The 15,058-nt window shown below is 49.4% G+C and overlaps 1 protein-coding gene across 2 annotated transcripts in view; it reads left to right on the plus strand.

Moving 5' to 3' along the window:
• KLHL18 (kelch like family member 18) overlaps positions 1–9,331 on the plus strand; it is a 30,544-nt gene extending 21,213 nt beyond the window's left edge. Inside the window, exons 6-10 of one of the 2 annotated variants that reach the window (XM_053261109.1) lie at positions 1,102–1,238; positions 1,718–1,955; positions 3,334–3,438; positions 3,570–3,681; positions 5,232–9,331. In XM_053261109.1, coding sequence (XP_053117084.1) covers positions 1,102–1,238; positions 1,718–1,955; positions 3,334–3,438; positions 3,570–3,681; positions 5,232–5,618 — 979 coding nt within the window. In that variant the 3' untranslated portion in view covers positions 5,619–9,331. The remainder of the gene's footprint in view (positions 1–1,101; positions 1,239–1,717; positions 1,956–3,333; positions 3,439–3,569; positions 3,682–5,231) is intronic. The other variant, XM_053261110.1, reaches the window with a different exon arrangement.
• Positions 9,332–15,058: the final 5,727 nt, after the last annotated feature.

The following is a 15,058-nucleotide window of genomic DNA, read 5'->3' on the forward strand; positions in this document are numbered from 1 at the left end:
GGCCACCAGCCTGGATAACTTTAAGAGGGGCTTAGATAAATTCATGGAGGACAGATCCAGTGGTCCCTCTAATTTTTTTCATCTCTGTGCAGAATGAGTTTTGTTCTGGGCAGCAGAATCAAGGCAGTGTGTGCACACCTGCATTCAGAGTGGGGCCTTCCTAATTCAACCTGAGCGGGATCTAAAATTAACTGAGTGGACATCAGAAAACTTGTGGGCGTGTGCACGTGCGCATGAGTGGACAGTCTATCTGTGGAGAGAGATGGTGGTGTTGCGAGAAATGGACATTGGCAGCTCAGGTGTGTGTGAGAGGATTGATTGATGAGCCCCATGTCTGGCCTTGAGACTAACTTGTGCTTCACTCACGGCTCTGGTCTGCTTTACAATCTGCTTTGCAAGGTGTATTCAGTCAAAAGGTGGCTGAAGATGTTTTAGTTAAGTTTATGGCTATACTTGCTGCTAAGGGTGCTACTGCAATGTTCAAGCAACAAGTCATAATTGTGTGTGGTATGGGAGAGCAACTTCTGCCAGTGATGTTATTGTGACTGGCACTGGATTCTGGGTCAGTGATTCTTTTGGCTATTTTTGGGCTGTGTTTGAAAAACATGTTTGTTGTGTGTCAGGAGGGACAGATTCCTCTTCACTGTGTACTTCTAATCTGCAGTGTTTTACCAGGCAGGGATGTAAAATGCATTGCAAATTGCAATGCAAAACTTGTATGCACTCCAAGAGTGCAGTTTGTTTCAGCCGTAGGATCCTATGGGTTTTTCTGGGAAATGTTAAAAAAAACCCACAACTTTTAAATTGTCTATTTGCCCATTTTTTGTGTGGACTGGATGGTAGGTTGCACCTTACTGTGCTTCACTCAACCCACCCAACCCACCTTGGTGTACCTAGGACCTACTCATGTGGAACAATGAGGTGTTTAGAATTCCCCATTGTTCCCTATGGCCGAATCACTCAAATTGATTTGAGGTTGATTCATCCGATTCGAGGATTTTGTGATTCGTTTTGAGCTCGGAACGAATAGCAGAATCCAATTCATGCACATCTCTATCTTAAACTCTGCCCTCACCACACTGTCCTTCTTGTGGCTTCCAGGGACCTTGTGGATGAAGCAAAAGACTATTACCTGATGCCAGAATGCCAGCCGCACCTCCCGGCTTTCAAAACCCGGCCCCGCTGTTGCACTTCCATGGTTGGCTTGATCTACGCTGTAGGAGGCCTCAACTCAGCAGGTATCTTTCAACTCTGTTGCCTGTCTTGGGGGTATCTCACAAATCAGTATGCCAGCCTGTCTCTTTGAAAGCATTTAAACTTAAGCTGGTGTTAGGCTTGCTGTCATGGCTCTCCTCATTGAGGATTCTGGGTGGTGCCTGAAATGACAGCTGCAGCGGAACAGAGAGCAGCTAACTGCACAGCAGGACACCATCAAATAGGAAAAGGAGATAATTTGCCCAAGGACAATAATGTCACAGTGGTATTCTGAACTATAATTGGATACTGTAAATGGGAAACAGTCTCAAATAACACATCCCCCAAACCCTACTAGATGAGGATCATTACCAAATTGCTCTGTTGAGATTGTGGAGGGCTAGAGAGCAGCCCATTTGTGAGCTGCCGGCTTCCTGCTGGGCCACGCTTTATGCCTTGAGGGTGGAGTTTATAGTGCGAACGGATCCTCAGTTGTGGTTATCACTTTTTAAAATGCGAGCAGCAAATTTCTATGCAGGTGACTCGCTGAACGTGGTGGAAGTCTTCGACCCCATTGCCAACCGCTGGGAGAAGTGCCCGCCCATGACCACGGCCCGTAGCCGGGTGGGGGTCGCCGTGCTGAATGGGCTCTTGTATGCCATTGGTGGATACGACGGGCAGCTGAGGCTGAGCACGGTGGAAGTTTACAACCCTGAGACGGATTCCTGGTCCAAAGTGGGAAGCATGAACAGCAAGCGAAGGTGCGTGAGGAGTTGGTTGGGCAGTAGAAGTGGGTTAAGTCCCTGCACAAGATCAAATCCAGAGCCACTGTGGTCCAGCAAATTGTGTGGCTCCAGATCCTAGAGACAAGAAGGTCATAGAGACACGGCCCTGTTCCTATGTTAAAGCCGCCATTTGGGTGCAGACCATGGTGCAAGTGGGGGAGTCACTCTGCTCCATCATCTCTGTAGGGCAATGCCTTTTTTGCATGCCATTGGCTGGCACCTGAGTGCCTCATTCAATCAGAAATGAGTTGTGCCAGTCAAGCTGCACTTGAGGCTGAGACCTCTTACTTCAGATAGCTTCTAAGACAGGAGTGTGCTGAGAGGCTTTGGGCAAGTAGGGTGTGTGTGCGAGAATCGGCCTCCATGTCCCTCTGTAAAACATGAGTGTTAAAGCTTTACCTGATGGGGCTGTTCTTGTGAAGAAAGACAAATAGATTAAATAATAAGCTTCATGTTTCCCAAATGTGGATATGCAAGCATTATTTTGTATCAGCATTGATAGGGAAATGTTGTGTGTCAGGTTGAATGAGATGATGAATGAGATGATGCCTTTCAGCTTCTTCCTAAATCGCTGCTGCCTGATATATGTGTTTCCCATAGTCTGGGAAACATAGTCTGGGAAACATACCAGCGGAGATTTGAACCAGCAATCTCTGGCTTGGTAGTCAAGTCATTTCCCCGCTGCTCCATTACCTGAATCCAAGACTAGTTTTCCCCCAAGTTTTTTTTATTAGAAATTGGAAGGCCATCTTAAATCCAGAGTCCTGTTCCTTTTGAGTAAATGCAGGTATAGCCTGTATTTAATCCCTACTTTTTGAGGGGGTCATCTTAAACTGAAAGTCTTCTATTTGGGTAAATACGGGTAATGGTCTGTCTGGTCCCAAGTCAGTGGAGGCCGGTACAATTAGCAACCAGCCAGGTAGCTCTTCTGCTGGGTCTGGAGGGGGCCAAGAGGGAACACGTTGCTGCTTCTTGATAACGGCAAACCATTTCCTGCTCAGCAAGCTCAACAAAGACACGAGCGCAAAGGCCGAGGGGGCCGACACTGCGGTCCAAGGAGATGAAACCACCTCTTAAGGTCTTGCTGTTAAAAGTTGATTGGCCACAAAAGTGGTTCAGGGAAGGGCCCTAGCTCAGTGGGGGAGCAGCTGCTTGGCCTCCACAAGGTCCCAGCTTCCATCCTTGGTGGCATCTCCAGGTAAGGCTGGGAATCTCTGCAACCTTGGAGAGCTGCTTCTTCCAGTCAGTGGAGTCATTCCAGACCCAGAGGGACCAAACGGGCTGGTTCTGTATACAGCAGCTTTCTCTTTTCCTAACCTCACACCAGGGGTTTATTGCTTATTGCTCATTTCAGTGCCATGGGCACCGTTGTGCTGGACGGGCAGATCTACGTGTGTGGCGGGTACGATGGCACCTCCTCCCTTAACTCCGTGGAAACCTATTCACCTGAAACGGACAAGTGAGTCTTCCCGGATATTATTGCTGCCACCTCCTCTCATGATCAGCCCACTCGTCAAGCACCTGAAAGGTTCTCTGGGCCTTTCTCAGTTCTCCTTTCAATTCTCCTTTCTTTGCTGGTCTCTTGGGAAGGTGGATGGTGGTGACTCCAATGAGCTCCAGCCGCAGTGCGGCCGGCGTGACGGTGTTCGAAGGCAGGATCTTTGTCTCTGGGGGGCATGACGGGCTGCAGATCTTCAACAGCGTGAGTCCTGGTTGCTTTTCTCTGTTGTGTTGGGTGTTTGGCTGGCTTGATTTAGTATATTTGTACACCACCCCAAACTCATACCTCTGAGGAACATGGAGATGTCTCTGAGACAGAGGCATCTCCGCCTGCCTCCATCTAATTAGGCTTGTTTTGAAAATACAGCAGCAAGCACTAGACGGTTTGTTTGCCACATGGTGGGTTTGGGTGTACACTTAGGTGGTGATACATTGACACCTAAAAATGCATCAGCATGTGCTTCATACAGGGACAGCTGGCCAGATCAGGTTTGGCCACAGCTCTTTGGTGCTGTACAGGTGGCCCTCGTTATCTGTGGTCCCGGCACCCGTGGTTTCGCATATCTGTGGTCGGGCAATGTAGACCCGACCTCGTTGTACACAATTTTAAAAAGAGTTTTAAAACTGTCTCTCTGCGGTTCCTGGATGGGCAGAAATGAACTTGGAGGTAATTTCCAGCCACCATTTTGCTGAATGGAGCCATTTTGTGGCTCCTTTTTAAAAAGAAAAGAAAAGAAAAGACACACACACACACACATGGATTTTTCACGGAAAATCAGCAGAATTGGGGGTTTGGGGAGGCATGACCTGGAAGGCACAGTATGGCACTTTATTTCTGCCTCCCTGCTTTTTTAGCCTTCTTTCACCTCCAGGAAACCTAACCATCCAATTCCCATTGCCTTCAAGGACTTATAATTTGCAGTTTCATTATCTGCAGTTGTTGGCAAGAATGGAACCCTTTCTGATAATGTGGTTCACATGTACATGCATTTGTTGGCGAACCTGAATTTGCTGCCTCAAATGAGTTGAAATGACCCCAACTCATTTTGTGCTGCTTGCAAGCCAATGTTCATCTTTTGCTGTGAAAATCCTCCATTCTAATCTCCATTGCCCTGCTTATAAAGATCCCAGGGGAATTTTTTTGAGATCTGTTAATTCAATGGGATCATTTTTCTGACGTTGCTAAACTTTGTGTCTTAGGAACATAAGAAGCTGCCATATAGAGTCAGACCATTGGTCCATCTAGCTCAGTATTGTCTTCACAGACTGGCAGCGGCTTCTCCAAGGTTGCAGGCAGGAGTCTCTCTCAGCCCTCTCTTGGAGATGCTGCCAGGGAGGGAACTTGGAACCTTCTGCTCTTCCCAGAGCGGCTCCATCCCCTGAGGGGAATATCTTAGAGTGCTCACACTTCTAGTCTCCCATTCATATGCAACCAGGGTGGACCCTACTTAGCTAAGGGGGCAAGTCCTGCTTGCTACCACAAGACCAGCTCTCCTCTCCTCCTCATCCTCTTGCTGAGTGGTGAACTTTTTATCACATTGCGCACAGCAAATTTTGCCCCTGCTGCCAGTAAAACTGGAGGGAAATTGCCACAGAAATCATCGATTAGTTATTGAAGAGCGAAAGGGTGAACTGTATTTTTATTGCTGTTCACTAGGTCAATGGCTGTATAACAATACAGTTCTGGTTGTTTACAACCCCGCCTTCCCTTTCTCCCTGTCCTCCTCCTCCTCCTCCCCCCCGCCCTTGCAGGTGGAGTACTACAACCACCACACGGCGTCCTGGCATTGCGTGGCCAGCATGCTCAACAAGCGCTGTCGGCATGGGGCCGCCTCCCTGGGCAGCAAGATGTTTGTCTGCGGCGGCTACGACGGCTCCGGTTTCCTCAGCATTGCCGAGGTGTACAACTCCATGGCCGATCAGTGGTGCCTGATCGTTCCCATGAACACCCGGCGCAGCCGCGTCTCCCTGGTCGCAAACTGTGGCCGCCTGTATGCCGTGGGAGGCTACGACGGACAGTCCAACCTGAGCTCAGTAGAAATGTATGACCCCGAGACCAACCGCTGGACGTTTATGGCCCCGATGGTGTGCCATGAGGGAGGGGTGGGTGTGGGGTGCATACCGCTTCTGACAATCTGAGGGGAGGGGTGCTGGGGCATGCAGGCCAGAACTGCCAGAGACGAAAGCCCCTCCTCCTGAAGGAGGAACCATCTACCGAGAGAGGTACGTCGTTTCCAGGTGCTTCGGACATCGCCCTGCTGGGAAACGCACAGCCGGCTCAGCAGACCAGAACAGCGTTACTCTTGAGGATTCGCCATGTCCGGAGGCTTTGGAGATTCAAACCATGGGGATAACGGTAGCCTCGCCTCTTTCTCCTGTGCTCTGCCGCTCTTGGCGGTAGCTTTTCTTCGTTGCCCATCTTCTGCAGCAACCACCTCAGTCCACTTGGGACTGTGTTGGGGTGTGGGTTGAGACGAGGATAGTCGCATCCTTGGGACAGTTGGACTCCCTGCGTAAGGCATAGGATATTCCCTGCTTCTCATCCCTCCGAGGACTGAGAAGGGAGCTTCCTTGCTAGGGCAAATGCCACAGCCAGGAAAGCACCATCTCTTCCCTGTGCCTCCCAGAGGGGTGCTGCCTTGCCAAAAAGAAAGGTGTGGCTGACACATGAAGAATCCCTTCGTTCCAGCTGAGAGCAGCGTGTGCTGCTTCCTCCCTCTGACCGCCAGGGGGCTGCGATGCTCATTCAAAACTCCTTGTGAGCAGTGGCTTCCCAAGTTGCTTCGAAATCGGTTGGATGCAGAGGAGAAGAGAAGGAAAGTAAGGAGGCAGGGTGGAAGTAAAAGCAGGGTTCATTACCTTCCCATCACCGAATCTCTGCTGGGGAGCACTGTATCTTGGTCTCTTTAGAACAGGCCTGCTCAACTTCGTCCCCCCAGCTGTTTTTGGACTACAGCTCCCACAACCCCCAGTCACAGTGGCCAAGAGTCAGGGATTATGCAAGTTGCAGGCCAACATCTGCAGGAGGGCTGAAGTTGAACAGCCCTGCTTTAGGACAGCCACAAGACATGGGGCTGCTCAACTCCAGCCCGCCAGCTGTTTTTGGACTACAACTTCCATCATCCCCAGCCATGGTGGCCATTAGTAATCTGCAGGAGGGCCGAAGTTGTAGAGCTCTGCATGGATGTGAGAGAGACTGCACCCATGAGATTTCTCCTCCTTGAAATCATGCTTGTATTAACACGTTCCTGAGGCATGAACCAACTTGGGTAGGTGGCTTCCATTTCCTTGCGTATGCCCCAGTGGTCTCATTGCTGCCATGACTGAGGCCAAGGCCCACAACTTCCAGGGCTGTGCTTGGATTGTGTGCTTTTTCTGGAGCCCGGTTGCCTGTTGGAGTCATGTGCAGGCGGAAGGGGTGCATCCTGTGTCTGTAATGCAGGAGCTGGCTTGGTATTGCCAGCACATCCCTTCAGGGTCTAGGTAACCAGGTGCCAACAGTTGGAACTATTCTTGCCACTGTCTTGTTGGTCCTCTGGCTGTGGTGGCACTAAATATGTAACCCAGGCGTTCTGAGACTTGGGTCCCCAATTTGGCCAGTGGGGCTGGGAATGATGGGAGCTGTAGTTCAGCAACATCTGGGGACCCAAGTTTCAGAACCCCTGATCTAACGCTGTATTTTATCATCATTGTGAAAAGTAATTCACGTTCGGGTTTTGTTCAAATAGGAAACCAGGCAGGGATGGTGTTTTGCAAAGAACAGAATCTAGCCTTGGACAGGAGCCTCAAGAAGAAGCATTTCTGATTAAGCTGTGGCCGGGGTGGGTGGGAGGGGTGCGAGGAGTGGAATTGAACCACTTCCTTTTCTTCTTGGAATTCTGGGGTTCAAGTGGTTGCTTGTGTAGTTGTCCGGTGGTGCTTTGGGGGCCTTGATTTCACAAGCTGCGGTGTCTGTGATGTGACCATTGCCTCCGAAGGTCCATCGTCTGGCTTCAGGGAGCTCAACGTGCCACCTTCTCATAGCGAAGGGAGATGTAGGAGGCAGGCATCTACAGGCCAGAGCCAACCTGTGTATTCTTTCCCATGCTGCTTCCAGCGTAGTCTACGGCTGACTGTATATGCCAGGGGAGCTTAAGCTGAGGATCTCCCGCCGGTTTTGGACTGCAGCCCCCGCAGCGAAGGGGGGCGGTGGTGGCTTTTAGTCCAACAAACCACTGGAGAGCCTTGTATACACGCATTCAGTTTTTACATGGGCTGTTTCCCCTGGATTAGGTTTCGTTTTCCAAACTCAGCCTAGGTTGATAGTGTCAGCTTGCCTTTCAGTCTGGTGTGTGCTGCCTACCTGTATCGCCCAGATATTCTCAACACTATCAGCTTGCCAAACTATGAGCTGGTAAGAGGCAGACCAAGTGGCAGCCTCAAAGCCAAATAATAGGTTCTGTCGGGGGGGGGGTGTAGTGTGAGAGAGAGCACACACACACACACACACACACACACACGGAAGCTTGACAGCTGAGGGTCATCTTTCTACTTCTGTCTCTAGCACTTTCCTGCTGGGTGTCCCCTGACTGGTTCCCTCCCAGTTTGCACAAAGGTAGAAAGGCCCGGTGCCTTCCTTGGCACGCCTTGCTCTCTCTAGCCTGGAGTGGAGTGGCCAGTTTCTGCCTTAAATTGCTTTTGAATGACTCCTGAAACAAGGTTCTGAATAGCTCCTGCCACTTAGTCCCTTTGTCTGCAAAAGAGACGTAATTATCTGAATGAGGACAAAAGTAGACAACTTTGAATCCCCTGCTTGGCATGCCAGGTGCATTTAATCGAAAGCATCGGTGGGGTGGGGGCTGATCTGCATCTGGACTGGGGGAGAGGGGTTTAACCTCCTCCTGCACTGTGCACCCCCGCCCCGAAAATTAGCTCACCACTATCTGCAGCAAATAACCTGGGGCTCATCTTCAGGGGCAAAGCTGTGGTGGGAGGTGGGAGTGAGCTGAAAATGTCCTCCGGCCACATGGCTGATCTGAACACACCCCTTGTAGCTGCTTTTGAGTAAACCAAATGCACAGGCTTCAAAGGCACGTTTGAAGGAGCCTGGCTTGGCCCTGAATCTTCTCACACAGCCATCTCTGAGAAGCCTGTTCAGTTGCAAGTGCCCTTTGGGGGCCATTGCTTGAATGTGTCATCTTCCAGCTCAGCCCCCTTCTGCTGGTCTCTTCAGTCACAGGGCGGGGGGCAGAGGGAGTGGAGGCTTCTTAACCCAAACTTAAGCCTAGATGCAAGGCAGCCTGGAGTTAGGAGGTGGCTCACACTTTATGTAGTCCTTGTTTTCCTCTCACTCTGGTGCCTCCAAGTGCATGAAGGGAGGAGTAGGCCGATACTCCTAGACCTGTCACGGAGATGCGTGGAGGAGCTGCTGCTGCTCATGAAGGCTCACTTGGCCCTTCAAGAAAATAGTTTTGCCTCCAGATGAAAGTCGGCCGATGGCCCAGGTCGGTCCAGAATCCAGAGTGGCTTCCTCAGCATCCCAGCAAGCCTCTCCATGCAGGTATAAAGACCAATGGGCGTGAATGTGAAATAATGTGCTAAGAACATGCCTGCCGCTGCCGCCTCCTGTGTTTTGTGGGTGCAACCTCTAGGCAGAGGAGAGGGTAGGTGAAGAGATCTCAGTCCTCTCTAGTCCAAACATATCCATATTGGGAGGAAAATGTTTCTCAGCTGGTCAGTAATTCTTTCCCTTTCGTAAATGTGACTTGTCTTCAAGGTAGCTTGCCCTACACACCTTATTCTCCGTCAGTTCTTTGTTGAAACACTAGTTCTTCCATAACCCTTTGTGAATAAATGTTCAGGTCCGTTGTGTCCTTGTTGAGTTTTGAAGTTCCTCTGTGTTGCGTGGCCATTTTGCCGCCTTGGCTGAAATAGGACTTGGTTGCTGCCTTTCTCTCCAAATCCTGGGTTGTGAAGAAGTGCTTCCCATGTCTTACAGTCGCTCCTAGGCTGTGCGTTGGTTCCTGCAACGGAGTGGATGACATTTGGTTCCCACAGCAAGTGAAAAGTATTTGTACTCCAACAGAAGATCTCAAAATGCAGTTTCTCTCTGAAGGTTCATATCCAAACCTCTGTGCTACTGTAGGGTTCCCTTGTGTCAGGTGTGTATATGTGAATGTCTATATATATATAAATATATACACATACATATACATACACTATGCACACACACACACGTGCGATCTCTGGATAAAGTTGATGTATAATATGGGTATACTTCAGATTTTTGAATGTGTGCGGTGTGTGTTCATGTATATTGCCACCTGTGTCTGTAAAACAAGCTAACAGAAGTGCTCCAAGGTACAACTTCATTTTGGCACTTCTGTGCTGCTAATACGTTTGTAGGTAACGTTTGAAATTCAATCTTCCCTCAAGGCATGGACCGCTGCAGTGCAAAAATCTTCAGGCAGAAAAAACTCAGAAATAAAACACAATAAGTTGGGGTTTTCCTAGTAGTATTTTTATTTTATTTTATTTTTATTTACTTATTTACTTATTTCAATTTTGATTTCTATACTGCCCTTCCAAAAATGGCTCAGGGCAGTTTACATTAAAACAATTAAAATCAATTAACAGTTAAAAACAAAGCTTATAAAATCACCATAAAACAACAGTCAAAACAGTTTAAAAACCCTAAAGGGCAGGCCAAACAGGTTTTGAGGGATCTCCTGAAGGCCAATAATGAACTCAGATTACGGATTTCTGCTGGGAGTGCATTCCATAGCCCAGGAGCAGCTGCAAAGAAGGCATCCCGCATCTGAGTTGCTACCAGACGTACTGGTGGTAACTGGAGACGGACCTCCTTAGATGACCTTAACGTGCGAAGGGGATCATGCAGAAGAAGGCGCTCTCTAAGATAACCTGGACCTAAGCCGTTTAGGGCTTTAAAGGTAATAACCAGCCCTTTGTATTTTGCCCAGAAACATATTGGCAGCCAGTGCAGCTGTTTCAAAACAGGCGTAATATGGTCTCTCTGGTTGCCCCCGAGGCCAGTCTGGCTGACCAATCTTGTAAGTTTTGAGGCTGCTTTTTATAGGTTATCTGGCAAAGAAGCCACACGTCTGCTGCTGACTATCTCTTCATTCTGCTATCCAGCAGCAAAAGAAGCCGCTTGCGTGCAGGCTCTTCAGGTAGCATCCAGCAAAGATGGGTTGAGCTCAGCTTTTCTCCATCCAAATGTGGCTTTTTAGAACAACAGGGAGCCTTGAGGAAGGACACAGTGCTATGAGGGGATGGGGCTGCTCTGGGGAGAGCCTCCGCATGCTTGCCTGCATGCAGAAGTTCCTAAGTTCCCTCCCTGGCAGCATCTCCAAGAGAGGGCTGAGAGAGACTCCTGCCTGGAACCTTGGAGAAGCCGCTGCTGCCACTCAGGGTAAACAATGCTGAGTTAGATGGACCCAAGGGTCTGTCTGACTTGGTATAAGGCAGCTTCCTATGTTCCTAAACATTCCTGCTTCAGATGGGATGCAATCAGGCCGTGCTTTGCACACTTTGTGACAGATACCCCTCAGGTTCAGGCCCTCTAAAGACTCAAGTGCTGACACCAATTGCTGGATGTGATCTTGTTGAACAGTGACCTTCGATTGTAGGAGCAGTGGTTCTGTAGTATTGATGAGAGTGCATAGGGATGGACCTTGTAGCTCAGGTAGGAGACCTCCAGGCACTAGGGGTGAGCACCAACCTGTTCAGAGGCCCTTTTATGGGCCTCCAAACAGGTTTGGGAACCGGACAGTTCGAAGGCGCGGGGTGTGTGTGCACGTATCCCTCCACTTTCCCCCCTGCCGGCGCCCGGTTTTCCTCAAGTCCTACGGGGCGGCAGCGTACTTCCCTGTCGGCCTGAAGCAGCTGGCACACAGCTCTACCAGGCACATCACAAAGAAGCCATCCTGGGCTTCCTAAAAAAGATCAGGGCCGAGAGATGATGTTTGCTGGTATCTTGCCTCCAGTTCAGAGTTTAGCTAGACAACCAGTTCTGGGAAATGTAGGAAACCACAGGAAGTCATGATGACTTGCTTTTTTGACTTCTCTGATTCAGTTTCGTTTTCCAAAAGTGACTTGGAAAGATGAGCGAGTATGCACGCACGCACGCACCCACCCATCTCCTACCCCTACCCCTGATGAGGGTTGTTTAAACTGCCAAAGGAGATGGTAGGGGCCTCCATCAGGGCAAGACTTTTTAACTGACTGGTTTATGCAGAGTGATTGCGTTGCTCAGCTGTTGAGCTGGTCTTGTGGTACCAAGCATGACTTGTCCCCTTAGCTGAGCAGGGTCTGGTTGCATATGAATGGGAGACTAGAAGTGTGAGCACTGTAAGATATTCCCCTTAGGGGATGGAGCTGGGAAGAGCAGAAGGTTCCAAGTTCTCTCCCTGGTTGCATCTCCAAGATAGGGCTGAGAGAGATTCCTGCCTGCAACCTTGGAGAAGCTGCTGCCAGTCTGTGTAGACAATCCTGAGCTAGATGGACCAATGGTCTGACTCAGTATATGGCAGCTTCCTATGTTCCTGTGGCTTCCTGTCACTCAGTAGCCATAGCATAGCTGGAATACTTCATCCAGTAGGCTTGCTACATGTTGTTGGGTTGTGAATGCAAAGCAGCGAGAGAGACTCTCAGTGAGAGTGTCATTCCAGTGTGCTGTGGGAAGTACCACATGTTGCCTTTGCAGAGAGTTCTCTTATCCAGAGGAAGAAGGAAACCAGATCTAAGAGTGCCAATATTTCTTCCCAGTTTTAGTGCATGGCACAGCTGTCACCGGGAAGTTCCCCAATTTAACAGCTATAATTGTACCAGCAGTGCTAGGTGGACATAGTGAAGAGGGGTCTGTGGTCATATGGTTAGAGCCGAGGGTTGGAGGGGGCTCTAGGGCAGGATTTGAAGATGTGCCTTTGGAACATAAGGAAGACTGGCAGCGGCTTCTCCAAGGCTGCAGGCAGGAGTCTCTCTCAGCCCTATTTTTGAGATGCCAGGGCGGGAATTTGGAACCTTCTGCTCTTGCCAGAGCGGCCCCATCCCCTGAGGGGGCGTGTAGTCTCCCATTCAAATGCAACCAGGGTGGGCTCTGCTTAGCAAAGGGGGCAAGTCATGCTTGCTGCCACAAGACCAGCTTTTTGCTGCACCCCTCCTCCGTGATCTGACTGGGGCAAGTTGGGCCCAAGCACCCAGTGGTTGGGGAGCGGGAGAGGCTGCTGGCCATTCTTGTACACTCGTGGACAACCTTGGTATCAGTGTTCCCTCCAAGAGGGCTTCCCAGATGTTAATGACAACTCCCACAATCCCCAAGCAAAAGCCATTGCAGCTGGCAAAGCTGGGAGTTGTAGTCAACAACTGGGAATCCCCGTTAGAGGGAACACTGCGTGGTGTCCATGATCACTGTGCCCTGGTGGAAGTGCCTTGCTCTCACAAAAAGCAGCTGCAGAGATGCCCAATCTGGATCAGTTCACTTGGAGGGGCAGGTTAACTCTCCCCTTTGAGCTTTTTTCCAGCTGAAAATGGAGTTCCAGAATTTTACTGCGACAATGATGGATATTTATACACTGCTCTTCAACCAAAGTTCTCAAAGCGGTTTACATAGGAAAATAAATAATACATCAAGAAGATGGCGCCCTGTCCCCAAAGGGCTCACAATCTAAAAAGAAACATAAAGCAGATACCAGCAGCAGCCCCTGGAGGGATGCTGTGTTGGGGATGGAGAGGGCTGGAAGGGGCCTGGGAAGTCATCTAGTCCTGGGATCCCCAAGCCAGTTCCCCAGACATTGTCGGATTACACTTCCCGTCCTCCCCAACCACAATGGCCAAAGAATGAATTAGCCAACAATTGTTGCTTTCCACTTAAGAACACGGTGGAGGTGCGTGTGGCTTTGTGGGGAGAAGTCCTGGAGACAGGCCCAGGGAGCGAATCAGGCCGATCTCTCGTTGACCGTATATTTGTCATTCAGCAGATCCATAGGAGGAGGCTCTCCTTCGCTGGAGGTTTCCAAATGGAGGCTGGGCAGCTCTAGGGATGCTCTAGCAGTTTCCTGCAATAGCAGAGGGTTGGACTAGAAGACTCCAAGGACCCCTTCCATCTCCAATGTTCTAATTAAAATGAAGCAGACCTAAGTCACCAGGAGGCTTTACACACCGGGCTTTTACTTCGAATCTCTTCCAGAATGGAGTGTGCCAGTCCACATATGGGCTGCATTTATTCTGGAGTAGCTGCAGGCTATCAGGGACCAGGACAGACAGGATTCTCTCTCCCACCCCCCACCCCCTAATCGAGGCTACGCATTCTGGCTTAGCCCGGAGTATGCCTGGCTAGAAAACTCCCTCTAGTTTCAGTGGCTTTTGAAGAAGAAAAATCTGAGGCTTCTGTTATGCCCTGCCGCTTCTCCCGTGATGTGGGAAGTGGCAATGCCAGTAATTCAGCTTTTCAGAACTCAGTGAAGTGGAGTTTGCTTAGGCTTTAGATATGCAGAATGGATGTAACCTGAGCCTTTTTGTCTGAGCTGATTCCATTAGCCTGCAATTTTCTTCACGAGAGAAAGCTCTGGTTTCTGCTTTAAACTTCCCTGCCTCTTAAATCATTGGGTGTGTGTGTGGTGGTGGTGGGGGATGAGGTAATGAAGGCAGACACTCGCAAAGGCAAGGGTTACGCATTCCGCTGTTTGATCCAGCATTTGGTAACTTCATGCCGGTCTTCTGTTCCTCTGTAGCTCAAGCTAACAACAACAAAGCTCTCTCGCAGCCTCTTCTCTGTGATGTGATTTGTGATTGGTTGGAGGAAAAACCTGGAGCAAGCCGGTGGGAACGCACAGGGGAAAAATCTGCTAGGGATTGCAGAGAGGAGCCGATCCTATGTGAACTCTCCATTTAATCCCCTGAATTAAACACCATGTGAATCTGCTGTGAATTTGCCGCTCTTCAGATACCCTGTGGCATGAATGCATGTGTGAATAACTCCCAGGGAATCAGGCCAATTATAAATCATGGATTTAGTCAAGTTTCCAATTAGTACTTCATTTATTTCTCAACAAGGCATGTTAATTAGTTACCAGGATAGCATCTCTCCGTGTCAGGGCCACCACCAGCCATTCGTGTTAGTTTACCATTAGACAGAGTATTTCTGCCTTCTCGAAGGATACTTTCCCCCAGCATTCCTGCTCTCTATTTCATGTCTGCTCCTGCTGCAAAATTTTCCTTTCCTACCAGAATCCCACCTCCTGCCCAGAAACAGAAAGCAGACAACAATCCAAAACCTTTGCTCACTGCAACCCACTGAGTTCTTGCAAGATGAGCCTTTGTTTAGTCACAACCAATGGCTGAGAATTTTCCAAAAACAAGGACTGGCAGTTCCTGGCCAGAGTCATTTATTTACACGAGCGGCAAAAGTTATCTGTTGTTTATAACAAGTAAATATTCGTGTCATGGGAACAGAGAAAACTGCAGAGCTCAAGAAGTGAAGGATCTATACTTAGCGATATACAAGGTCAGCCACCGTGGGTGCATTCATTCTGCTAAAGATATACACAGGATGGCAGTTCTTGGACTTAGAATTCCACTGC

The sequence above is a fragment of the Hemicordylus capensis genome, chromosome 6 (assembly GCF_027244095.1).
Source record: "Hemicordylus capensis ecotype Gifberg chromosome 6, rHemCap1.1.pri, whole genome shotgun sequence".
In the NCBI taxonomy this organism is placed as follows: domain Eukaryota; kingdom Metazoa; phylum Chordata; class Lepidosauria; order Squamata; family Cordylidae; genus Hemicordylus; species Hemicordylus capensis.